This window comes from Hypanus sabinus, chromosome 27 (assembly GCF_030144855.1).
Source record: "Hypanus sabinus isolate sHypSab1 chromosome 27, sHypSab1.hap1, whole genome shotgun sequence".
Classification (NCBI taxonomy): Eukaryota; Metazoa; Chordata; class Chondrichthyes; order Myliobatiformes; family Dasyatidae; genus Hypanus; species Hypanus sabinus.
The window spans coordinates 1119113-1145320 of NC_082732.1; the positions used below are offsets into that span (position 1 = coordinate 1119113).

The following is a 26208-nucleotide window of genomic DNA, read 5'->3' on the forward strand; positions in this document are numbered from 1 at the left end:
CAGAATGCCAGCAGAGATGTTATGTCAAACATATTTTTCAGCTCACAATCATTTGCAAGCTCGAGGAGTTGATCTTCTTCCCACGCTGATATGGCTGATCCACTGGGAACATTCACAAATGGATCACAGACCCATTCCTTTGCACGTCTTGGGTCATTTGCCTTTGGGAAGTAACGCTCAAAGTCTGTTGACAGCGAAGATAGGTGATTGCGTACCAGCTGTGAGAAGGATGGTGCAGTTTCAGTCTCTCCCAAAATCCCAGCTAATGTTGGGAACATGTCAAATATGCCCCTGTCCACTCCTCGTCCCCACAGTTCCAGTTTGGCTTTGAAAGCAGACACCTTACCTGCCAGCTTGAAGACAGTTGTCATTCTCCCCTGAAGTGACAAATTGAGTTCATTGAAGATGTCACATAGATAAGCGAGTTTTGCAATCCACTCCTCGTCACTGAAGTATGCTGCCAGTGGTGACTTTTTTCCTGAAATAAATCTCTGTAGTGGCTCTTAACTCAAAAACCCTGGCCAGGGCTCTCCCCCTTGATAGCCACCTGAATTCAGTGTGTAAGAGAAGTGTTTGTGCTCTGCATCCATTTCCTCGCAAAGTTGCTCAAACAGACGTGAGTTAAGGGCTTTTGCTTTGACGTGATTGATAACTTCAACAATGTCACTAAATACACCGTTAAGATCAGGTGACATTTTTCGGCTAGCCAGCAGTTCCCTGTGTATGACACAGTGTTAGACTGGCATTCAGGAGCAACCTCTTTGACTTGGGTAGTGAAACCAGACAGCTGTCCAGTCATAGCTGCAGCCCCGTCTGTGCATATTCCAACACAGAGTGACCAGTCCAGTTTGCCTGACATGTAGTCATTCAAAGACTTAAATAGTTCTGCCCCGGTTGTGTTAGTTGGCAGCGGCAGTGCACACAATATATCCTCGTGCACATCGTCTTGAGCGTAGAAGAATGAGAGGGGTCTTGATAGAGGTCTACAAGATTATGAGAGGCATAGATAGGGTGGGTAGTCAGTACCTGTTTCCCAAGGCACCAATAGCAAACACCAAAGGGCATATGTACAAAATTAAGGGAAGGAAGTTTGGGGGAGACATCAGGGGTAAGTTTTTTTACACAAAGGGTTGTGAGTGCCTGGAATGACTTGCCAGGGATGGTGGTGGAGGCTAAAAGATTAGGGGTATTTAAGAACCCCTTGGACAGGCACATGGATGAAAGAAAAATGGAGGTTATGGGGTAGTGTGGGTTTAGTACTTTTTTTTTAAGGATTTTATGGGTCGGCACAACATGGAGGGCTGAAGGGCCTGTACTGTGCTGCAGTCTTCTATGGTTCTATGGTTATATATCGCACATAAACCAACAGTATTGCCTTGTTGTCGACATCGGTAGACTCGTCAACCTGGATAGCATACCATGGTGACTCGTTAAGCCGCTCCAACAGCTGTGCTTTGATGTCCTCCGCTATGTCATCGATTCTCCTTGAAACTGTGGTAGCTGAAAGAGAAACCTGTTTCATCTTGTTGGCTGCAGCTTCTCCCAACAGTTCACAGCACATCTCCTTGGCAGCAGGCAGAATCAATTCTTCACCAAAGTGAAAGGCTTCTTAGCCTTAGCAATACAGCTAGCCTTTAAGTACGATGCTCTCAGAGCTGAAGCATTTGTGGAGGTGGTGGCTCTCAGCACTTGTTTCTGTCCCACTTGCTCACGTTTTTTCCCCTTAAAAGACTCAACCGGTTTGTCTTTAAGTGCAGGGTGCTTGGACTCAAGGTGCCGAGGCAGTCCTGAGGGTTTCATTGCCTCAATAGACAGCTTGTCTCCACATATCACACACAGGGGGCTTGGAGCATGCAAGTCACCGGTCGCAGTAAAGCCATATTTTATGTACGACTCGTCGTATTTTCTGTTGAAGGAAGCTTTCTTTCTTTTTGCAGTCTCGTCCTCAGCTGTCTCTGTGTTATCATCATCGTTAGGCCTTTTATGTCCCCTACCACCTCTTCCAAAGAAACTCTCAAGTGATGTTTGTTTTTTACTCATCGAGTATTTGTAGGTTAATGACCGGCTGATGACCTTGCGTGCGTTCAAGTTCAACAGTGGGCGTGACGGGGAATGAGTCAAGATGCAGCTGACTCATAGCATTTCATATCACCAAATCATATTGTTTCCTCGCTTTGCAAAGCACATGCTTTGCGGCTCAGTATCAGTCCGTGGCCCAGTGGTTGGGGACAACTAATCTAGTAAACACATGCTGTGAAGTGCAGAAAGGGCAGCCCTTGCATCAAAGCTTGGTCTGGCCATTCGCTGCAACAGAACATCCCCCAGTCATCTTGGACCCCACCATGCTGCAGGATCCGGGAGGGGATGTCGAGAGGGCCGGTCTGGACCTGTGTAACCCCCTACTCACCTAAAATCCATTCACGCACATTCTTTTCTGAGGAGTGGGGTAGAAACCCTGCTAACTGACTGAAAGGAACCATCACCCTATGGGATGGATAGCCAGAGAGAGAGATAAGGAGAAAAGAGTTCTATATGGTCAGTATGAGAGGTTGGCACCAAATTAGAAATAATATAGATTGTTATCTGAACTATATGAAAATTGACAGATAACTTAGAGAAAGAAGTGTGTAACTGTATTTGGTACAATAAAATTGGATTCCATAAACCACAGAAACATTATATCTGGATGCATCATGCCTTGGTATAGCAACTACAATAAACTGCAAAGAGTTGTGGCCATGGCTCAGCACATCACAGAAACCAGCCTCCCATCCAAAGACTCTACCTGTACCTCTCACTGCCTTGGAAAAGCAGCCAGCATAATCAAGTTCCTGGTTCACCCCAGACATTCTCTGTTATCCTCTCTTCCATTGGACAGGCGACTCAAAAGACTGAAAGCACAGAACACTAAGTCCTAGAATGGTTGCTATAAGAATCGTGAATGGTTTCCTCTTGCGAGACAGGCACTGTACCTTGGTACATGTAACAATAATAAACCAATTCTAATTCCAATTTCAGTTTATGGGGCTCAGGGCAGCTTGTATTTAGTAGATGTATCACTGTGATGATCTGCAGCTGGATCACTCCAGCAAACTCCCTGACAAAACCTTAAATCCCATGAGCCGGCCATTTGGAAATCCCAAGGGATTGGTATCTGGCTTACTATGTGATGTCCCTCCATTCCAAGCATCATCTTGGCAAACCTCTTCTGCACTCTCTCTGTTGTTACCACATGCTTCCTATATTGTGGTGTCCAGAATTGTACATAATGCTACAAGAGCGTTTAACCAATATTTTATATAGCTGCAACACAAAGTCCAAAGCCATATCCTCATTGGTATGCCAGTACTTGATTTTCCAATTTGCGAGATTTCACACTTGTCCAGATTAAGCTAGTGCTAGTCCGTTGAACTCGCTAGAGCATCTATGTTCCTCTGTACCTTCTGACAACTTCACTATCTATGGCTCGCCAATTTTTGTCTTGTCTGCAAACAAACTAATCACACCACCTACATTTTCATCCAAGTCATTGGTATAAATAGTACAAACAGCAAAGGTCCCAGCACCGACCCCTGGTTACAGACTTCTAGTAGGAAAAATATCCATCCACCACCACTTTTTGCCCACGATCACAAAACCAATTTGGGATCCAGTTTGATTTGCTTTTATCAGAAAGTTGGGGGGAGGTGGGGTGTGGTGATGAGAGATTACCATGGTGTTTGGAATTAGAGTAACATGTGACCTATGTCTGCTCCTAGCTTATCTGGTCACAAGCAGTCAGTCTGTTGTGATGGAGGCATTACCTGAGCATTCCCCTGTGGAGATCCCCTGCCTCAACAAGCTGAGTTCATTGCCTGTGAGAACAGATCAGTAGGTCTGCTGATGTTCTGGTGATCCCTTTGCCAAGCTGCTGCATAGCTGAGATTATTGTTCAGGTTCCTTGTATCCATTGCTTTATCTTCCACTGAGATGAGTTATTCACTGATAGAGTCCCTTATCAAAGGAAAGGAGCAGGTCCAGAGGAGGTTCACAAGGATAATTCCAAGAATGAAAGGCTTAGTATATGAAAAGCTTTAGATGTCGCTAAGCCTGTACTCCATGACTGTCTTCCAGATGCTGAAAGGTCTGTATAGGGTAGGTACAGAGAGGATGTCTACATTAATAGGAGAGTCTAGGATTTACCTCAGCCTCAAAAGAAAGTGACATCCCTTTAAAGCAGATATGAGGAGGAATTTCTTCAGCTAGAAGGTGGTGAATCTGTGGAATTCATTGCCAAAGAGGGCCACGGAGGCCAAGTCACTAAGTGTCTTTAAGGTAGAGTTTGTTTGTTGTGTTTGTTTTTATTGAATTCAATTGTGTGTCTTTGTTTTATGGGTGGCTGCAAGAAGATGAATCTCAAGGCTGTAGATGGTATAACAAATTTACATTAAACTTTGATCTTTGGTAGGTTTTTTTTTGTTGGTAATGTAGTTAATGGATATGAGGAAAAGGCAGGAGAGTGGGGTTGAAAAACCATCAGCCATTATTGAATGATGGAGTGGATTCGATAGCCCGAGTGCCCTTTTTATTGTGCTCCTATATCTTACAGTCCATTGCTCATTATTCAATTGATCTTTCTTAAAGTACAATGATGATGCTGATGACTGCAACAACTTCAAAGTCAGCAGGAAACAGTGGAGGCAGAGAGAACTGTGAGGAGAAATTGAAAAAGAAACAAGGTTAGGCAGTGAGGGAAAGGAAGGCAAATTAGATTTACTGCTGAGAAATATAGTGACATATTTGAAAAGAGGAGGATGAGAAGAGGCAGCAAACATTAGAGGGGTAAACATGGGGAAATCTGCAGATGACCCGACACTGACTGGGAGACTGTTTTGCTGAACACCTACACTCTGTCCGCCAGAGAAAGCAGGATCTCCCAGTGGCCGCACATTTTGATTCCATGTCCCATTCCCATTCTGATATGTCTATCCATGAACCTCCTCTACGGTCAAGATGAAGCCACGCTCCGGTTGGAGAAACAACACTTTATATTCCGTCTGGGTAGCCTCCAACCTGATGGCATGAAAATTGATTTCTCTAACTTCCGTTAATGCCATTCCTCCCCTTCTTTCCCCATCCCTGATTTATTTATTTTCCCCCTTCCCTTTTCCTTTCTCTCGGCCCATCACTCTTTGCCTGTTTTCCATCTCCCTCTGGTGCTCCCCTCCCCTTACTTTCTCCCTAGACCTCCCGTCCCATGATCCTTTCCCTTCAACAGGTCTGCATCCCTTTTGCCAATCACCTTTCCAGATGTTAGCTTCATCCCTCCCACTCCTGTCTTCTCCTATCATTTTGGATTTCCCCCTCCCCCTCCTACTTTCAAATCTCTTACTATCTTTTCTTTCAGTTAGTCCTGACGAAGGGTCTCAGCGCGAAACGTCAACAGTGCTTCTTCCTATAGATGCTGCCAGGCCTGCTGCATTCCAACAGCATTTTGTGTGTGTTGCAAACATTAGAAGGCGCAGTTTCTATGATGGAAAGGAGCAGTGAGATATCAGAGTATGTACATCTGCTTTGTCATTGAAGGAGACGGAGAGGTGAGAAAGTGGTTTAAAGAAAGCAGCCAGGAACAAATAGAGGCAAGTAGTACAAATACAAGGAAGATAGGATGAATCTTTATAAAATACTCTCCACCACACTGGAGTATTGTGTTAGAGCTGTGGGCTCTCCGCCACACTGGAGTATTGTGTCAGAGCTGTGGGCTCTCCGCCACACTGGAGTATTGTGTCAGAGCTGGGGGCTCTCCGTCTCACTGGAGTATTGTGTCAGAGCTGGGGGCTCTCCGCCACACTGCAGTATTGTGTCAGAGCTGGGGGCTCTCCGCCACACTGGAGTATTGTGTCAGAGCTGGGGGCTCTCCACGAAACTGGAGTATTGTGTCAGAGCTGGGGGCTCTCCGCCACACTGGAGTATTGTGTCAGAGCTGGGGGCTCTCCGCCACACTGGAGTATTGTGTCAGAGCTGGGGGCTCTCCGCCACACTGGAGTATTGTGTCAGAGCTGGGGGCTCTCCGCCACACTGCAGTATTGTGTCAGAGCTGGGGGCTCTCCGCCACACTGCAGTATTGTGTCAGAGCTGGGGGCTCTCCGCCACACTGCAGTATTGTGTCAGAGCTGGGGGCTCTCCGCCACACTGCAGTATTGTGTCAGAGCTGGGGGCTCTCCGCCACACTGCAGTATTGTGTCAGAGCTGGGGGCTCTCCGCCACACTGGAGTATTGTGTCAGAGCTGGGGGCTCTCCGCCACACTGCAGTATTGTGTCAGAGCTGGGGGCTCTCCGCCACACTGCAGTATTGTGTCAGAGCTGGGGGCTCTCCGCCACACTGCAGTATTGTGTCAGAGCTGGGGGCTCTCCGCCACACTGCAGTATTGTGTCAGAGCTGGGGGCTCTCCGCCACACTGCAGTATTGTGTCAGAGCTGGGGGCTCTCCGCCACACTGCAGTATTGTGTCAGAGCTGGGGGCTCTCCGCCACACTGCAGTATTGTGTCAGAGCTGGGGGCTCTCCGCCACACTGGAGTATTGTGTCTTAGCTGGGGGCTCTCCGCCACACTGGAGTATTGTGTCAGAGCTGGGGGCTCTCCGCCACACTGGAGTATTGTGTCAGAGCTGGGGGCTCTCCGCCACACTGGAGTATTGTGTCAGAGCTGGGGGCTCTCCGCCACACTGGAGTATTGTGTCAGAGCTGGGGGCTCTCCGCCACACTGGAGTATTGTGTCAGAGCTGGGGGCTCTCCGCCACACTGGAGTATTGTGTCAGAGCTGGGGGCTCTCCGCCACACTGCAGTATTGTGTCAGAGCTGGGGGCTCTCCGCCACACTGGAGTATTGTGTCAGAGCTGGGGGCTCTCCGCCACACTGCAGTATTGTGTCAGAGCTGGGGGCTCTCCGCCACACTGGAGTATTGTGTCAGAGCTGGGGGCTCTCCGCCACACTGCAGTATTGTGTCAGAGCTGGGGGCTCTCCGCCACACTGGAGTATTGTGTCAGAGCTGGGGGCTCTCTGCCACACTGCAGTATTGTGTCAGAGCTGGGGGCTCTCCGCCACACTGGAGTATTGTGTCAGAGCTGGGGGCTCTCCGCCACACTGGAGTATTGTGTCAGAGCTGGGCACCACTGTTTAGGTAGGACTGCAGGTGGTGACCTTTAAGAAAGTGTGCAACTGCTTCCTGAATGATCTTACTCAGCATGCATTTGCTAAAGGAATGTAAAATGAACAAAATTTAAACAATCTGCAAGGAAATGTCTTTTTCACAATCATGATTAACCTCCAGGATGCTCTTTAAGGTCTCCCGGCTGTCTGTGGAACGTCAGGAGGGCAGGAGCTTCTGTTGGTTCTGATAAACTGTTCTCTAACAAAGTGACCTTTCTGTGAAAGTTAACAACAGGAGAACAGTTGGGTTAGGTTTCAAATCAACCTGGTGTGGAGGAACAGTCACATGGGAGATTTTTTTTTACAGAAGCAGAGTTAGAGCTAATTGCATGCGATTGAAGAATGCATTTAGACTGAAGAATTGAAAGCTTAGTAAAATTGTTCGGACAGTGCATGGTACATTTCTGTGATATGTCATATTTGTCATGATAATCCTATATGTAATTGAAGTTTCCGGATTAAGGATATTTTTTAATATTTGGCTTCATTCAGGTTGTGATGTTATTTAGTTTAACCATTTATAAAGCTGTTCTGATTTTTGAACCTTAGCTGACTTTACCCAAGTCAGACACAGCTAATACATATCAGGGAGGACTACCTGAGTATATTGCAATATTTCAAGGAATAATAGACTAGACTACTATACTAGTATAGACTAGAGAGGTTACAAGGGAGCAGGTGGTGAGTGAGTGGAGCAAGCGACTCAGGGAGCTGTGAAGGTAGATTCAATTGTGGATTTCAAAAGGGAGCCGAGTGGTTTTCTGAAAAAACAGAATTGGCAGTGTTCGGCAGAGGGGAGAGAAGGGTGTAAGAGTGAGCAGTTGGGTCCTTCCTACATTAACCTAAGGCAGACTGAAACCCGAAATGCTCTTCTTTCTTGCTGGAACAATTCTGTGACTCTGAAACGTCAACCGCTGTAAATGGTGTTGGATAATCTGAATCCTTCTGATCAATACTTATTCTTTGGCAACTTACTCCAGATCCATTTGTGCCTGTTTTTAATGTGTAAAGTATGCAGGGAACTGATTTAACTTGAAGTAGATTGTCCGAGGGATAATCTATGTGCACATTTCAGCTACTAAATGACTGATGATACTTCCTGACTGATGCAAATTGTGACACACTTGAACTTAACTGAGCAGCCATAAGAATAATCAAGGGGACATGTGACAGGACCATTAATGAGATGTTAATTAAAGGGATCACTCTTCTGATATTAATCTCATGCATACAGTATCTGCTAACATTACTTTTCAATTTAATCGTTGCTTGAAATTGACTAGCTCCTTTTTGTACTATTCATATTAGTGTTGAGTGTTGACATCTCTGTCTCACTGATTATCACAGTGACGAGGAACTTTTCAGAACTCAGATCCAATCAGGACAGATGATCTCATCTCTATATTCTTTCACCTCCACTGAAGCCATTATACAGTCGGCCCTCCTTATCCGTGAATTCCGCATCCGCGAATTCAACCAACCACGAATCGTGAAAACCCGGAAGTGCTCTTCCAGCAGTTGTTGTTCAAGCATGTAGAGACTTTTTTCTTGTTATTATTCCCTAAACAATGTAACAACTATTTTACATAGCATTTACATTGTATTAGGTATTATAAGTAATCTAGAGATGATTTAAAATATACGGGAGGAAGTGCGTGAGTTATCATGGATTGGGATCAAAAAAAAATTGAAAGTTCTCTTACTAAGTAAGTCAGAACAGGTACATCCAGTATTATTTAGCATCAGTTAGTCAAACGTTTGCATTTGTATATAGTATATATTTTACCTTTCTATGAATATAAAACACTTAAGAACATATGTTTCAGCGCCAGGCTCGGGAAGTTCCCGAGTTCGATCTAGTGACAGGTCGTTATCGAGTGCGCTCTCCACTGTGCCGGGTTGATGTGGAGGATCAAAAACCCAAAACCCAGTCATTAAACCACTGTGTTGCTTAGTAATAATTGTAGCTTTCATCGGGGCACAGCTTTTCTCACTTTATCCTTTAAAATTGTTCCAATCGTTGACCGACATAGCCTAACGCTTGTCCGATGACCAATGACGTTTCACATCTTTCTGATTGCTGTATTATTTCCACTTAATTTTCAATCGTTATCGTGATTATTTTCATGAACAGAAACACTGCAGATTCAGTTCTTCCGTTGGGTCCTAATGTCCACCACATTGAGACAGGTTGAATAAGGGACTTGAGCATCTGTGAATTTTAGTACCCACGGAGGGTACCAGATCGAATCCCTCACGGATAAGGAGGGCTGACTGTACATGGAGAAATTTACTGAAAGGTTTGAGTTGCCCTTCCCAAGCGAAGATGTAGCAGATAGGAGCTTCTCATGCAGCTCCTGTCAGGAAGCAGCTGGTAGAGATTGAGTGTAGGTTTCCTGGTATGAACAACAGGAGCACTGGTTTTTCTATAACAAGCATGCTGGAAGTAATCAGCAGGTCAGGCAGCATCTATGGAGAGAAATAAACAGTCGATATTTTGGGGCAAGGCTCTTCATGCTGATAAAGTTCTGATGAAGGATCTCAGTCCAAAATGTGTTTTATTTCCCTCCACAGAAAATGGAGTTTTCTTCAGTATTTTGAAGTATTGAGTTCCTTCAGTATTTTGTGTGGTGTTGAAGATTTACAACATCTGGAGAATCTCTTGTGTCATTGGTTATCATATATCTTTGTCCAATTTCACCACTGTTTATAAGGAATCCACTTGTTCATCTCCAGTGTGTGTATGTCAAAAGGAACAGAAACTATTTCCTAGCCATTTAATTCCTAGATCCACAGCCCAAACAAGAGAGTAATTGATGGAATGCTGTTTTAACTGGAATGCATCATCATTGTCACTGTGTGCAAATGTGCTTATGCTCCGTGAGTGCTGGGATTCTTCGTTCGCAAGCGGGTTTGATCAGTTGTTCATTTTTCTTTGCAGCACCATCTCCAATTTCATTTATACACCAAGTGAGCCGAACTGTGGACAGCATTACGCTGTCTTGGGCTGATCCTGACCAGCCCAATGGAGTCATCCTGGACTATGAGCTCCAGTATTATGAGAAGGTATGTAATCTCGGAGTTACAGAGGAACTGGAAGTAAGCAATCTTCAATCTCGAAAGAGGGAGGGAAATCAGGGAGGTGAAAAAATAAAAAGTAGTTGACAGTGGAGAGGGGAAAGGGGCGAACTGTTTGGTATTGAGAGCTATATGTTATGGAGCCAGTGGATAAGGCCCTGAAGCAGTTTGGCAGAGACACAGCAGAGAATGGGAGCATAAGTTTCCACAACTGGTCCATTGGTGCAGTGATAGTTATCAGTGATATCTGCTTACTAAAGAGTGACACCTGTGAATAAATATCCATGAACCAGTAACGATAAAACACGTCCTGGTACAGCTCCTTTAGTTCACATATGAACCTTGACTGCTCTGTTGTTTGACTGTAAATGAGGAGTGAAGGCTGCCAGTAAGCCATGGCCCATGCTGCTTGTGGACACCATGGGACCTGTGAAAAATGATGGGCAGTTAATGACTACATTAGGGTGAATTGTAATGGCATGTGAGGGTCAGCTCCCAAAGTGCTGGACTTACGTGGGAATTGGACTCAAACCCTTCACATGTGATAGCTCTGCATACAATTCATACAAGTGGTTTTCATTAACATTCTGGTGTTAATTGGTTTTAATACAGAGCAGCTTATGATTGAATGTTGTAAGTTACCATTTACAGAGAATTTACAGCATGGGGTGGACCAGTCTGTGACCTCACCTACACTCCACACAATCTCCTCACAGTCTTCTTCCTCAGATTCCAGCTGCTTGTCCTTCAGTTCCATTCTTCTTCCTGTGTTTCACAATATTTCACAAAATTACATGTATGAAATTCCCTGAACTGTTAGAGTTCCACATTCTCACCACAGTCTGATACACAGTCTGACACATTTCTCTGATACTAAGGTGTCAGAGAAGAACCATTTTTCTGCCTAGTCCCACTGACCTGCACCTGGACCATATCCCTCCAAACCCCTCTCGTCCATGTACCTGTCCAAGTTTTTCTTAAATGTCAAAAGTGAGCCCGCATTTACCACTTCATCTGGCAGCTCATTCCACACTCCCACCACTCTCTGCATGAAGAAACCACCCCCCATGTTCACTTTAAACTTTGCCCCCTTCACCCTTAGCCCATTACCTCTTTTTTTTCTCCCCTAGCCTCAGTGGAAAAAGCCTGCTTGCATTCCCTCTATCTATACTATCTATGCATTCACTCTATCATAATTTTATACCCCTCTATCAAATCACCCCTCATTTTCCTATGCTCCAGGGAATAAAGTTCTAACCTATTTAACCTTTCTCTGTAACCCAGTTTCTCAAGTCAATAGACAATAGACAATAGGTGCAGAAGTAGACCATTCGGCCCCTCGAGTCTGCACCGCCATTCTGAGATCATGGCTGATCATTCACTATCAATACCCAGTCCCTGCCTTGTCCCCATCCCTTGATTCCCCTATCCATCAGATATCTATCCAGCTCCTTCTTGAAAGCATCCAGAGAATTGGCCTCCACCGTCTTCCGAGGCAGTGCATTCCACACCTCCACAACTCTCTGGGAGAAGAAGCTCTTCCTCAACTCTGTTTTAAATAACTGACCTCTTATTCTCAATCCATGCCCTCTGGTACTGGACTCTCCCAACATCTGGAACATATTTCCTGCCTCAATCCTATCAAATCCTTTAATTATCTTAAACGTTTCAATCAGATCCCCTCTCAATCTCCTCAATTCCAGCGTGTACAAGCCCAATCTCTCCAATCTCTCTGCGTAAGACAGCCCTTCCATCCCAGGAATCAACCTAGTGAATCTACGCTGCACTTCCTCAATTGCCAGAATGTCCTTCCTTAAACCTGGAGACCAAAACTGTACACAATATTCCAGGTGTGGTCTCACCAGGGCCCTGTACAAATGCAAAAGAACATCCTTGCTCTTGTATTCAATTCCCCTTGTAACAAAGGCCAATATTCCATTTGCCCTCTTCACTGCCTGTTGCACTTGCTCATTCACCTTCATTGACTGGTGAACTAGGACTCCTAGGTCTCTTTGCATTTCTCCCTTACCTAACTGGACACCGTTCAGACAATACTCTGCCCTCTTGTTCCTGCTTCCAAAGTGGATAACTTCACATTTATTCACATTGAATGACATCTGCCAAGTATCTGCCCACTCACTCAGCCTATCCAAGTCTCCCTGTATTCTCCTAACGTCCTCTTCGCATGTCACACTGCCACCCAGTTTAGTATCGTCAGCAAACTTGCTGATATAGTTTTCAATGCCCTCATCTAAATCATTGACATAAATCGTAAAGAGCTGTGGTCCCAATACAGAGCCCTGTGGTACCCCACTAGTCACCTCCAGCCAGTCCGAGAAACACCCATTCACTGCTACCCTTTGCTTTCTATCTGCCAACCAGTTTTCTATCCATGTTGAAACCCTGCCCCCAATGCCATGAGCTCTGATTTTACTCACCAATCTCCTATGTGGCACCTTATCGAATGCCTTCTGAAAATCTAGGTACACTACAACCACTGGCTTACATCCGTGTCTAACATCCTTGTTACACCCTCAAAAAGCTCCAACAGATTAGTCAAGCATGATTTGCCCTTGGTAAATCCATGCTGGCTCGGCCTAATCCTATTTCTGCCATCTAGATGTGCCACTATTTCGTTCTTAATAATGGACTCAAGCATCTTCCCCACGACTGACGTTAGGCTAACAGGGCTATAGTTCTCCGTTTTCTCCTTCCCTCCCTTCTTGAAAAGTGGGACAACATTAGCCACTCTCCAATCTTCAGGAACTGATCCTGAATCTAAGGAACATTGGAAAATGATTACCAATGCATCCGCAATTTCCTGAGCCACCTCTTTTAGAACCCTCGGATGCAGACCATCTGGACCCGGGGATTTATTAGCCTTCAGTCCTACCAGTCTACTCATCACAGTTTCTTTCCTAATGTCAATCTGTCTCGATTCCTCTGATACCTTATGACCCTGGCCCATCCATACATTTGGGAGATTGCTTATGTCCTCCCTGGTGAAGACAGATCTAAAGTACGCATTAAATTCTGTTGCCATTTCCCTGTTTCCCATAACAATTTCTCCCAATTCATTCTTCAAGGGGCCAACATTGTTCTTAACTATCTTCTTTCTCTTCACATAGCTAAAAAAGCTTTTGCTATCCCCTTTTATATTCCTGGCTAGACTGAGCTCATACCTGATTTTTTCTCTCCGTATTGCTTTTTTAGTTAAGATCTGCTGTTCCTTAAAACTTTCCCAATCATCTGTATTCCCACTCATCTTAGCCCTGTCATACTTCTTTTTCTTTAATGCTATACAATCTCTGACTTCCTTTGTCAACCACTGGCAACATCCTTGTAAACCTTCTCTGCACTGGTTATGGAAAAAATTATATCAAAGCTTTTTAAAAAAAAACATTTTTTTAGGATTTTCTGTACTTAATATTCATTCAGACATATCACTAAATGTCTCAGTCTTTTCTGTTTGGCCATTCAAAAGTTTTCCTTCCTCCCACCTTTCCTCTTATTAGACATCCCATTCCCCCATCTCAATGGTGCAGGAATGAAGAAAACATGCACCTAACCATGACAACTGTAGGTCAGTGAATTCTAACTTGAGTCAATGTGAACCTGCTGTAAAATGCATTCATCAAAGATGTTAGTGTAAAGAGAGAGAGACCAGGGTAGGGGTGCCAAAGATGGTAGACACCAGTTTTGTTGGCATGTGCTGTCCTTTGATTCTTTAAACCCCAACCTAATAAAAAGATACATAATGATTACCATACTGCCAAATGAAAGAGCAAATAATTTTCACAAACAAGGAAAAATTTACAGATGGTGGAAACACAAGCAACACACACGAAATGCTTGAAGAACTCAGGCCAAGACCCTTCTGAAGGGTCTTGGCTTGAAACTTTGACCATACTCTTTCCCATAGATGCTGCCTGGCCTGCTGAGTTCCTCCAGTATTTTGTGTGTGTAGCAAATAATTTTCAGAGGAAATGTCTCATGCCTGCTAGACTTCAGCTATTTATTTGCAAGAACACATGATGCTGGATGGTACGTTCAGAAATCTTAACAGACCTGGTGTGCACATCAGTATTTGGATAGTAAATGGTTGCAATAACAATACTGTTTAGAAGTTGTGTACATTTCAATCAATTTTAAAATGAATTTTAATAATTTTCACAGGTTTTCTAAAATGTTTTATTCATTTCAATCTGTCTCAGTTATGCTTTTAAACAATGAACTATGAATTAAACAATGAATAAGCTTTTCCTTAAAAATCCATACTTATTGTTAATAATATATTAATCAGTGATATCTCTGCTCAGAATTACCATGACAAATGAGTATTTTTGAGAAATTTACCATCAATTTAGGCACAAAAAGGTTTTTTTTATAGAATAGTCAGCACATTACAGGCCCTTTGGCCCACAATGACCCTCAAACCCTGCCTCCCATATAACCCCCTCCTTAAATTCCTCCATATACCTGTCTAGTAGTCTCTTAAACTTCGCTAGTGTATCTGCCTCCACCACTGACTCCATTCCACGCACCACCACTCTGAGTGAAAAATCTTCTTCGAATATCCCCTTTGAACTTCCCTCCCCTTACTTTAAAGCCATGTCCTCTTGTACTGAGCAGTGGTGCCCTGGGGAAGAGGCGCTGGCTGTCCACTCTGACTATTCCTCTTAATATCTTGTACACCTCTATCATGTCTCCTCTCATCCTCCTTCTCTCCAAAGAGTAAAGCCCTAGCTCCCTTAATCTCTGATCATAATCCATACTCTAAACCAGGCAGCATCCTGGTAAATCTCCTCTGTACCCTTTCCAATGCTTCCACATCCTTCCTATAGTGAGGCGACCAGAACTGGACACAGTACTCAAAGTGTGTCCTAACTAGAGTTTTATAGAGTGGCATCATTACATCGCGTCTCTTAAACTCTATCCCTCAATTTATGAATGCTAACACCCACTTAAGCTTTCTTAACTACCCTATCTACCTGTGAGGCAACTTTCAGGGATCTGTGGACATGTACCCCCAGATCCCTCTGCTCCTCCACATTACCAAGTATCCTGCCATTTACCTTTTACTCTGCCTTGGAGTTTGTCCTTCCAAAGTGTACCACCTCACACTTCTCCAGGTTGAACTCCATCTACCACTTTTCAACCCACTTCTGCATCCTATCAATGTCTCTCTGCAATCTTCGACAATCCTCTACACTATCTACAACACCACCAACCTTTGTGTCGTTTGCAAACTTGCCAACCCACCCTTCTATCCCCACATCCAGGTCGTTAATAAAAATCACGAAAAGTAGAGGTCTCAGAACAGATCCTTGTGGGACACCACTAGTCACAACCCTCCAATCTGAATGCACTCCCTCCACCACAGCCCTCTGACTTATGCAGGCAAGCCAATTCTGAATCCACCTGGCCAAACTTCCCTGGATCCCATGCCTTCTGACTTTCTGAATAAGCCTACCATGTGGAACCTTGTCAAATGCCTTACTAAAATCCATGTAGATTACATCCACTGCACTACCCTCATCTATATGCCTGGTCACCTCCTCAAAGAACTCTATCAGGCTTGTTAGACACAATCTGCCCCTCACAAAGCCATGCTGACTGTCCCTGATCAGACCATGATTCTCTAAATACCCATAGATCCTATCTTTAAGAATCTTTTCCAACAGCTTTCTCACCACAGACGTAAGGCTCACTGGTCTATAATTACCCAGACTGTCCCTACTACCTTTTTTGAACAAGGGGACAACATTCGCCTGCCTCCAATCCTCCAGTACCATTCCCATGGACAACGAGGACATAAAGATCCTAGCCAGAGGCTCAGCAATCTCTTCCCTCACCTCGTGGAGCAGCCTGGGGAATATTCGTTCAGACCCCAGGGACTAATCCATCCTAATGTATTTTAACAACTCCAACACCTCCTCTCACTTAATATCAACATGTTCCAGAACATCAAACTCACTCATATTGTCCTCACCGTCACCAAGTTCCCTCTCACTGGTGAATACCGAAGAGAAGTATTCATTGAGGACCTTGCTCACTTCCACAGCCTCCAGGCACATCTTCCCACGTTTATCTCTAATCAGTCCTACCTTCACTCCTGTCATCCTTTTGTTCTTCATATAATTGAAGAATGCCTTGGAGTTTTCCTTTACCCTACTCGCCAAGGCCTTCTCATGCCCCCTTCTTGCTCTTCTCAGCCCCTTCTTAAGCTCCTTTCTTGCTACCCTATATTCCTCAATAGACCCATCTGATCCTTGCTTCCTAAACCTCATGTATGCTGCCTTCTTCCACCTGACTAGATTTTCCACCTCACTTGTCACCCATGGTTCCTTCACCCTACCATTCTTTATCTTCCTCACCGGGACAAATTTATCCCTAACATCCTGCAAGAGATCCCTAACATCGACCACATGTCCATAGTACATTTCCCTGCGAAAATATCGTCCCAATTCACACCCGCAAGTTCTAGCCTTATAGCCTCATAATTTGCCCTTCACCAATTAAAAATTTTCCTGTCCTCTCTGATTCTGTCCTTTTCCATGATAATGCTAAAGGTCAGGGAGCGGTGATCACTGTCCCCCAGATGTTCCACCCACTGACAGATCTGTGACCTGACCCGGTTCGTTACCTAATACTAGATCTAGTATGGCACTCCCCCTAGTCGGCCTGTCAACATACTGTGACAGGAATACATCCTGGACACACTTAAACTCTGCCCCATCTAAACCCTTGGAACTAATCAAGTGCCAATCAATATTAGAGAAGTCACCCACAACAACCCTGTTATTTTTGCACCTTTCCAAAATCTGCCTCCCAATCTGCTCCTCGGTATCTCTGCTGCTACCAGAGTGCCTATAGAATACCCCCATTAGAGTAACTGCTCCCTTCCTGTTCCTGACTTCCACCCATACTGACTCAAGAGGATCCTGCTACATTACCCACCCTTTCTGTAGCTGTAATAGTATCCCTGACCAGTAATGCCACCCCTCCTCCCCTTTTCCCTCCTCTCTATCGCTCTTAAAGCACCGAAATCCAGGAATATTGAGCTGTGAATGTTATTCCTGGAATTGTGCAGATCCTGAATTGGGGCTGTTAGAGTAACCAGTGACAAGTATGTAGACACTAACCAAAGTGATTACAGAAGTGTTGCCTGCAATCTAGGAGATATTCTTCGGACTCGAGCTGTGAAGCATGGACTATGACTTACTGAAGACTGAGATAATTCACTGATGAGTTTCCATTCATTTTGTTCTGGTACAGTGCAAGTCAAAATGACCACAACCAGTACTTTATTTTCTTTCTCCAGTGAGCTGAAGTTGAATATGTAAAACTTTGCTGCAACTGACATCATAGGAAGCAAGAAATAATCCATTTTGTTCCAGATATCTGTACTATGATATGCCATAAACACCTTGCTGCTTCCAGTGAAATCAGGAAACAAGGCATTAAAGCATTAGTCAAGTTAAACCTCCAAAATTAATAGTTAAATGAGTGCCTCACCCCTACTGCAACAGTGTAATTTTAACTACTGACATCTGCACATGGAGGAAACTGCTGGAGGCCCTGTGGCCAGTTTGAGAGGAATTGCTGAACCCACACAAGCTCACTCAGTGAGGGGAAGCTGCATTATAAAATGAGCATTTAATTTAGTCCAGGAAATGGAGACATGATCAAACAAGCATAGCAGCTGTCCCAGAGAAGACTCTGGGTGTTATTGAATTGGGGGTCGAGCTTGGGGCATTTTGGGAGAAAGGAAAGATTACTGAAGAGGAGTTGTTATCAGTGTGCCAACAACAACACCAAGCTAATTAGTGCAGACACAGAGTCAGATGGCAAAATGTAGTTTCAAGACTTAACAGACAACAGTTTGCCTAAAAGCAAAGCAGCACCACAGCGGTGTGAAGCTAATTGGGAAGAACACTGACAGGAATTTACTCATGAATATTGTGAAGGTGGAGATCTAGATAGATTGTGTACATTGATCATAATGTTAAAAGCCTACTGAACCTGTCTATAAATCCGTACTTACAGAAGTAAAGATACTGTCAATGATCATTGATACAGCTTTTGCACTACACATGATGTTCAGTCAGGAATCTGTTACATCGGTCAGATAGTAGAGTGAAGCTCAAGGAACTACCCACTTTCTTCCCTGCCCACACTGGGGAAGAATCATGATAACAAGGAGTGTGAAATGATGAAAAGCTACCTCTCCTGTTTACTCTGTGTCTCCCCTCACTCAAAAACGGGTGTAGATTGAGGAGAGACAGAGTATTTGTATCGCTGATCTTCTCTGAGGGGGTTAGTGATGATTTTTGTAGAGTTCATAGCAGCATCTCAGTTAATCAAAGTGCGATCTGTACTGTACAATATAACAGAATTGGCTGGAGCAGAGACACTGTCAGTGGGAAACAATATTATCGAACCATTTGTTCCTGCAGTGAAGACAGATGGCACCATTAGGATCTCTGGAGATAATAAGATAACAATCAGCAGAGAACTAAAGGTTGTCAGATACCTCTTAATCCTGATGACTTGTTTGCTCAACCAGGTGGAACGGAGCTTCTTCCCAGCTTTAATGCATCAGGTATCTGCCCCAAAAGTAGTCTACATTGTTTAAGGTAGATAAAGGACTCCATCCAACTGTAGAATAACTCCTAGCATTGTTGCCTGCATTCACTCCAGCCATTTGAACAGAACTGAGGCCCAATTCAAATTCTTTAACTGCTACAGATGTTACCTGCAGTTTCAGCAGTGTTTGGAACATTAGTCAAAAGAGGAAAAGAAAAAGGACAAAGATACAGGAAAATGCATTGGAAGAGATAAATCATTTGGCTGAATTCATTAACCCCTGACAACAAAGATTTTGTATCATGAATACTTTAGGGTGTATCTTATGGACTTCGTGCTGCTGAATATGAAAATCACCAGGAATTTTCCCTATCATGCATCTTTTTTTAAAATCACCTATATTTCTAATTTCAATTCACATTTCAAGTCAATTAAAATGTTGCCCACATTGTAAGTTGAAAAGTTTTCTACCTTATCTAGGCGTGCTTAGGTTGGGTGGATGCTACATGGTAGAACGGGTTTTAGAAAGGCTATAAAAGCATCTCACACACTGCGTCGTTCTCTGCATTGTGTTTACAAAGAGTTAGTGATCATGTGGTGCGAATGCTCTACACTCATAGCCTATTGTGTGCACTCATTGTAATAAAGTAATTGTATTTTCAGGAGTATTTGTGTTAGCAAAATGTCTTGCCAATGTTCCAACAGCTGCAATACATTGGCAAGTATGTGCTTAAATCTCAAAGAAGGAGCACTTCTCTTATTAAAGAACTCTGCTTTGAGTGTAAAATTGATGACCAAGACAAACCCTGGGCTCCTCATACTTGTTGCACAACAAACACTGTCGATCTTAGAGTTGGCTCAGAGGTACTCAGAAGTCAATGACATTTGCAGTCCTGATGATGTAGCGAGAGTAGAAGGATCATGTGACAGACTGTTACTTTTGTCTGAACAGTGTGTCTGGTTTCTCGGGAAAACAAGAAATCCATGGAATATCCCAATCTCCCTTCAGCTCTGAGACCTCTGTGCCACATGACGATAGTGTTCTAGTACCGAAGTCACCAGAGACATGGAGTTTAGAGGAGGCAGACAAAAATGCCATGATGCACGAACCACACTGATACTGATACAGTACTGAACCTTTTATGTTGAGTGAGCCTCATCTGATAACTCAATCTAAGTTAAATGACCTGGTCAGAGACTTGGGTTTGATAGAATCTACTGTCACCAGGCACAAAATTTTCCATGAAGGAGTTTGATACTTGAGACAGATGTTTCCCAGAATAACTGATATCAAGATAAAGGAAGGCACTTTTCTTTGTCCACAAATCAAACAGGTTATTCAAAGAAACTTATCGTGGGACCAAACACACGGAAGTTATTGAAAATTTTCTTGGCAACTACAAGCACCAAACTACATGCTTCAGGCATCTAAAATCATGAAGTGCAACATGTTACTAAAGATTCGTTTTCTACATTCCTATTTATACTTCTTCCCTGCAAATCCTGGCGCTGCCAGTGACGTGCACGGTGAAAGGTTTCACCAGAACATTGCTATCATGGAGAAAGAGAACAGAAAAACTTAAACCCATTAATGCTGGCTGATTATTGTTGGACACTTAAGCAAGAAGCCTCAGACACTGACTACAAATGAAAATCATCAACAGAACATTTTTAGCTTAGTAGAACTATTACAAAGCAATTAAACACATTATTTTCAATAAAAGTTAATTTCTTGTTTCTCCAAATTCCTATATGGTACAGGTAGTCTAAAATTATATTTGTGTTCAGCTTCAAGAGATCTATCATAATCACAAAAAATTTCTGAGGAAGCAACACTTCAAAAAGTTGGTGTCTGCTGGTATGAATAACAGCAGTCATTACTGATGCCCTGTGAAGCATCCCCTACAGTGTTGCTGAATCTTTGTCTAGCTACTTGAAGGTCAATATAAGTAAATGGTTTTGCATCATAGCCTCCTTCCAAGCAGAACAACACATTCAGAGTGAAACAAAGTAAATTTAACAATGTCTTCAGACTGAAGAAGTATTTATACATTCAGGCCTTGATGCTCTTCATAAACTTGAGCCTCTGTCAGGTTTTTTTGTGTGAATTGAGGATGGCCTCTGTGACAATGCCAAGATGGGCATTAACATAGTCTAGTCTCCTTGACATTTAACCACATTGCTACCCATGGGTCTTCCCACATACCTAACCATGTTTCTGGACCCTGAGCACCCCACAACTTCCATCACGAACTCTGACCACACACAGAACCATCTTTCTGATTCCCAGCACATCCTCCTCAAGTCAATTTGTCCACAGCAATTCATCTCCATTTTATATGTAACCCATAGCCACATGGAAGCCAGCTGATCTTCAACAGATGCAATCCTTTTCTTGGTCTTTAAAGTCTGAACCCTTACCCTCGTACTGCTTCCGCAGCCATTGGCCACATCTAATCTATCCAGTCCTGTTAGAATTTTGTAGCTGTCTGAGTCCTCCCATTGTTCTACACTGCAGTGAACAGAAGCTTATCAATGCAATCTCTCTTGATACTGTAGTCCTGCTCCCACCTCCCACCCCCAGCTCAGACTGGTGAGCTTTCTCTGAACTAGCTCCATTACATAGAACATACATCTTCAAGGAAGGAGAGAAAATATCCTTGTGAGCAAGTTTGCTCAAACTCTTGGCAAGGTTTTAAAATAAGTTGGCAAGGGTATAGGAACTGAGTGAGGATGAGATAGTTGGTGTGCAACTGCTGTGTGTAGTGAGACTGAGGAAAGATGGTCAGGTGACAGAGCAAAGTTGCAGTTAGATGAGTGGAAGTATATGATAGGGGGCAAATCAAAAAAGGTGGTGAATACAGGACTGAAGATGTTACATTTGAATGTGTGCAGTGTACAGAATAAGGGAGATGAACTTGCCCAGATAGAGATTGGCAGGTAGGGTGTTCTAGGTATCACTGTGTCAGGGTTAAAAGAGATTACAGCTGGGTGTTTAACATCCATGCATACACATTGTATCGAAAGGACAGGCAGGTAGGTAGAGAGGGTGGGGTGGCTCTGTTGGTAAAAAATGAAATCAAACCCTTAGAAAGAGGTGACGTAGGATCAGAAGATGAGGAATCCTTGTGGGTACAGTTAACTGCAGGGGTATAAAGACCCTGATGGAAGTTATATACAAGCCCCCAAATAATAGCCAAGATATGGGATACTAATTACAATGGAAATTAGAAAATGCATGTCAAAAGGGCAATGGTACAGAAGTCTTAGGAGATTTCAATATGCAGATGCATTGGAAAAACCAGGTTGGTGCTGATTTTGGAACCCAAGACACAGAATTTGTACAATGACTATGAGATGGCTTTTTAGAGCAGATTGTAGTTGAGTTCAAGAGGTGAAAGGAAATTCTTGTTTGGGTGTTGTGTAATGAACCAGATTGGATTAAGGTAAAGGAACCTTTAGGAGGCATGATCATAAGATGATAGAATTTACCTTGCAGTTTGAGAGGGAGAAGTTAAAATCAGATATATGACTGTTAGAGTGGAATAAAGGGAATTACAGAGGCATGAGCTGGCCAAAGTTGATAAGAAGGTGACACTGGCAGGGATGATGGCAGATCAGCAATGGCTACAGTTTGTGGGAGCAATTTGGAAGGCACAGGATAGATACACCCCAAAGGTAAAGAAGATGAGGCAACCGTAGCTGAGGGGGGAAGTCAAATACAGCATAAAAACAAAAGAGGGGGCATATCATATAGCTAAAATTAGTGGAAGTTCGAGGATTAGGAAGTGTTTAAAAATCAACAGAAGGCAATTTCTAAAAAGCTGTAAGAAGAGAAGAGGGGTACTTGGAAGCACATAATTATAGGAAAGATGTCAACAAAATAGAGAGAGAGTACAGAGAAGATTTACCAGAATGTTACCTGGGTTTCAGCACCTAAGTTACAGGGAAAGGTTGAACAAGTTAGGTCTTTATTCTTTGGAGTGTAGAAGGTTGAGGGGGGACTTGATGGAGGTATTTAAAATTATGAGGGGGATAGATAGAGTTGACGTGGATAGGCTTTTTCCATTGAGAGTAGGGGAGATTAAAAACAAGAGGACATGAGTTGAGAGTTGGGGGCAAAAGTTTAAGGGTAGCACGAGGGGGAATTTCTTTACTTGGAGAGTGGTAGCTCTGTGGAATAAGCTCCCAGTAGAAGTGGTAGAGGCAGGTTCGGTACTGTCATTTAAAGTAAAATTGGATAGGTATATGGACAGGAAAGGAATGAAGGGTTATGGGCTGAGTGCGGGCCAGTGGGACTAGGTGAGAGTAAGTGTTCGGCGTGGACTAGAAGGGCTGAGATGGCCTGTTTCCATGCTGTAATTGTTATATGGCTTTATAGTTATATGATAAAATAGGCCAAAGTCAGCATGGTTTCCTTAAGAGGAAATATTGCATGACAAATCTGTTGGAATTCTTTAAGGAAGTAACAGGCAGGATAAACAAAGGAAAGTCAGTGGATGTTTTTACTTGGATCTTCGGAAGGCCTTTGACAAGGATCTGCACACAAGGCTGCTTAACAAGATAAAAGCCCATGGTATTACAGGAAAGATACAATCATGGATAGGAGATTGACCGACTGGCAGGAGGCAAAGAGTGGAAATAAAGGAGTCCTTCATGCTTGGCTGCTGGTACTAGTGGTGTTCCGCAGGGGAAGGTGTTGGAACTGCTTCTTTTCATGGTATATGTCAATAAATTGAATGACAGAATTTGTGACTGTGGATGATATGAACATGGGTGAAGGGGCAGGTTCTGTCAATGAAGCAGAGAATCTGCAGTAAGACCTGGACAGATTGGGAAAAGGGCAAAAAAGGTGACAGCTGGAATGTAGTGTAGTGAAGTATATGGTCATGCACATTGGTAGAGGGAGTAAAGGCATAGACTATTTTCTAAGCAGGGAGAAAATTCAAAATACAAAGGTACAAAGGGACTTGGGAGTCATCATGTTGGATTCAATAAAGGTTAACCTACAGATAACTACCTTTGAAGTCTTGCTTTGTAATTTAGCTCTTAACTGTAAATCTTGCAGGATTTCACTCTCTTTCCACACCTGTGTTGTTGGTACCAATTTGTAACATAATCACTGGCTGTCCTCCCTCCTGTCCTGAATGCCCACCCAGCCACTGACGTTTTCTTGACCATGGCACCAGAGGGGTAAAGTACATATTTGGATTATCATTCACAGCCAGAGAAATGTCCCTTATATTTTATCAGTACAGGTCTCTCCCTGTCTTTTTTTTCTTCCCTCCTTTATAGAAGACCTATCTGTTGGAATTCTAATCATTTGAGTTCAGAAGAAATCTTATTGAAACACATGAGATACTTGGGGTGTGGAACTTGTAAATACTGAGGAGGTGTTTCATTTAAGAGGCAGACAGCATGGGCTCAGATTAAGGGGACATTGGAAGGCGATGAGGAAGAATTTTCATTTGGAATATAGCAAATCTTTGGAACTTTTTGTTCCAGAGAACCGGGGGGCACAAACCTTTTGATTTTAAGACAAACCTAGGCACATTTTATAATCAGCAAATGATGAAAAGTTATAGGGAAAGACAGGAAAATCAACTTGGTGAATATTAGATCAGCAATGATCCTCTTGAATGATGGGGAAGGATCAAGGGACTAGTTTCACAATGTGCAGTATCGGATCCCAAGTACGGAGGAAAGACAGGCTCTGATGTAGAGATAGTGATGAGAGTTTATTCATAATAATTCCAAAAGAACATCAGTGGCTCGGCCGAATGGCATTGTAAGAACTAACATTCTCAAAACTAGGACCCCATGATTAGCGCTAGTCAGGCATCTGCTTAAATAATACAAGTAACATGGAATCCCTGTTTATCCCTAAATAAACTTAGCAAGCTTAAGCAGAAGGCAGCAGGAGACCGCATTACGAAAAGTGAGTCATTGAAGTAAAATAAAAGGAACTCTAACTCTCCAACTATTAAGCATGGGAGTGAATCGATCATGCTTGGGGCTTGGTTTGCAGCTAGTAGCACAGGGAACATTTCACTGGTAGAGGGAATTCAACTAAATACCAGCAAATTCTGGAAGCAAACATCACACCGTCTGTAAAAAAGCTGAGGATGAAAAGAGGATGGCTTCTACAACAGGATAATGATCCTAAACACGCCTCAAAATCCACAATGGACTACCTCAAGCTGAAGGTTTTGCCATGGCCCTCACAGTCCCCCAACTTAAACATCATCAAAAATATGTGGATAGACCTCAAAAGAGCAGTGCATGCAAGATGGCCCAAGAATCTCACAGACCTAGAAGCCTTTTTCAAGGAAGAATGGGCGAAAATCCCCCAAACAAGAATTGAAAGAGTCTTAGCTAGCTACAGGAAGTGTTTATAAGCTGTGATACTTGCCAAAGGGGCTGTTACTAAGTACTGACCATGCAGGGTGCCCAAACTTTTGCTTCGGGCACTTTTTCTTTTTTTGTTATTTTGAAACTGTAAAAGATGGAAATAAAAATATTTGCTTAAAATGCTAAAGAGATGTATCATCTTTAACTTTATGCCTTTTGGAAATCAGGTCATCTTTTACTCGCTTAGCTATTCACCGTAACAGAAATTTTAACCAGGGGTGCCCAAACTTTTGTATCCCGCAGTAGGTATTAAGAAAGAGGATAAGTCACTGGGACCGGATGAGATGTACCCCAGGTTACCATGGGAGGCAAGGGAGGAAATTGCTGAGCCTCTGGTGATGATCTTTGCATCATCAATGTGAATGGGAGAGGTTCTGGAGGATTGGAGGGTTGCAGATGTTGGTCCCTTATTCAAGAAAGGGAGTAGAGTTAGCCCAGGAAATTATAGACCAGTGAGTCTTATTTCAGTGGGTGGTAAGTTGATGGAGAAGATCCTGAGAGGCAGGATCTATGAACATTTGGAGAGGCGTAACATAATTAGGAATAGTCAGCATGACTTTGTCAGAGGCAGGTCATGCCTTACGAGCCTGATTGAATTTTTTGTGGATGTGACTAAACACATTGATGAAGGTAGAGCAGTAGATGTAGTGTACAGGTGTCCCCCGTTTTTCAAACGTTAGCTTTCCGACACCTGGCTATTACGAAAGACCTACATTAGTTACCTGTTTTCGCTAACAGAAGGTGTTTTCACTGTTATGAAAAAAGGCAGCACGCCCCAAGCAGCCAAGCTCCTCCCCCAAAACTGCATTCTAGCCGTCATTGCTTAAACACGTGCTTGTGAACATCTGTGCTTTATGCCGATTTATTTCGGGCATCTGTTAGCAAGATGAGTTCTAAGGTATCGGAAAAGCTAAAAGAACGCGTAAGAGTGTTACACTTAGTG

At 43.4% G+C, this 26208-nt stretch overlaps 1 protein-coding gene across 1 annotated transcript in view; it reads left to right on the plus strand.

The window, feature by feature from the left end:
- Positions 1 to 26208, plus strand: part of LOC132381967 (ephrin type-B receptor 2) — a 468380-nt gene that overhangs the window by 265110 nt on the left and 177062 nt on the right. The window contains exon 6 of the mRNA XM_059951670.1: positions 10129 to 10253. Coding sequence (XP_059807653.1) covers positions 10129 to 10253 — 125 coding nt within the window. The remainder of the gene's footprint in view (positions 1 to 10128; positions 10254 to 26208) is intronic.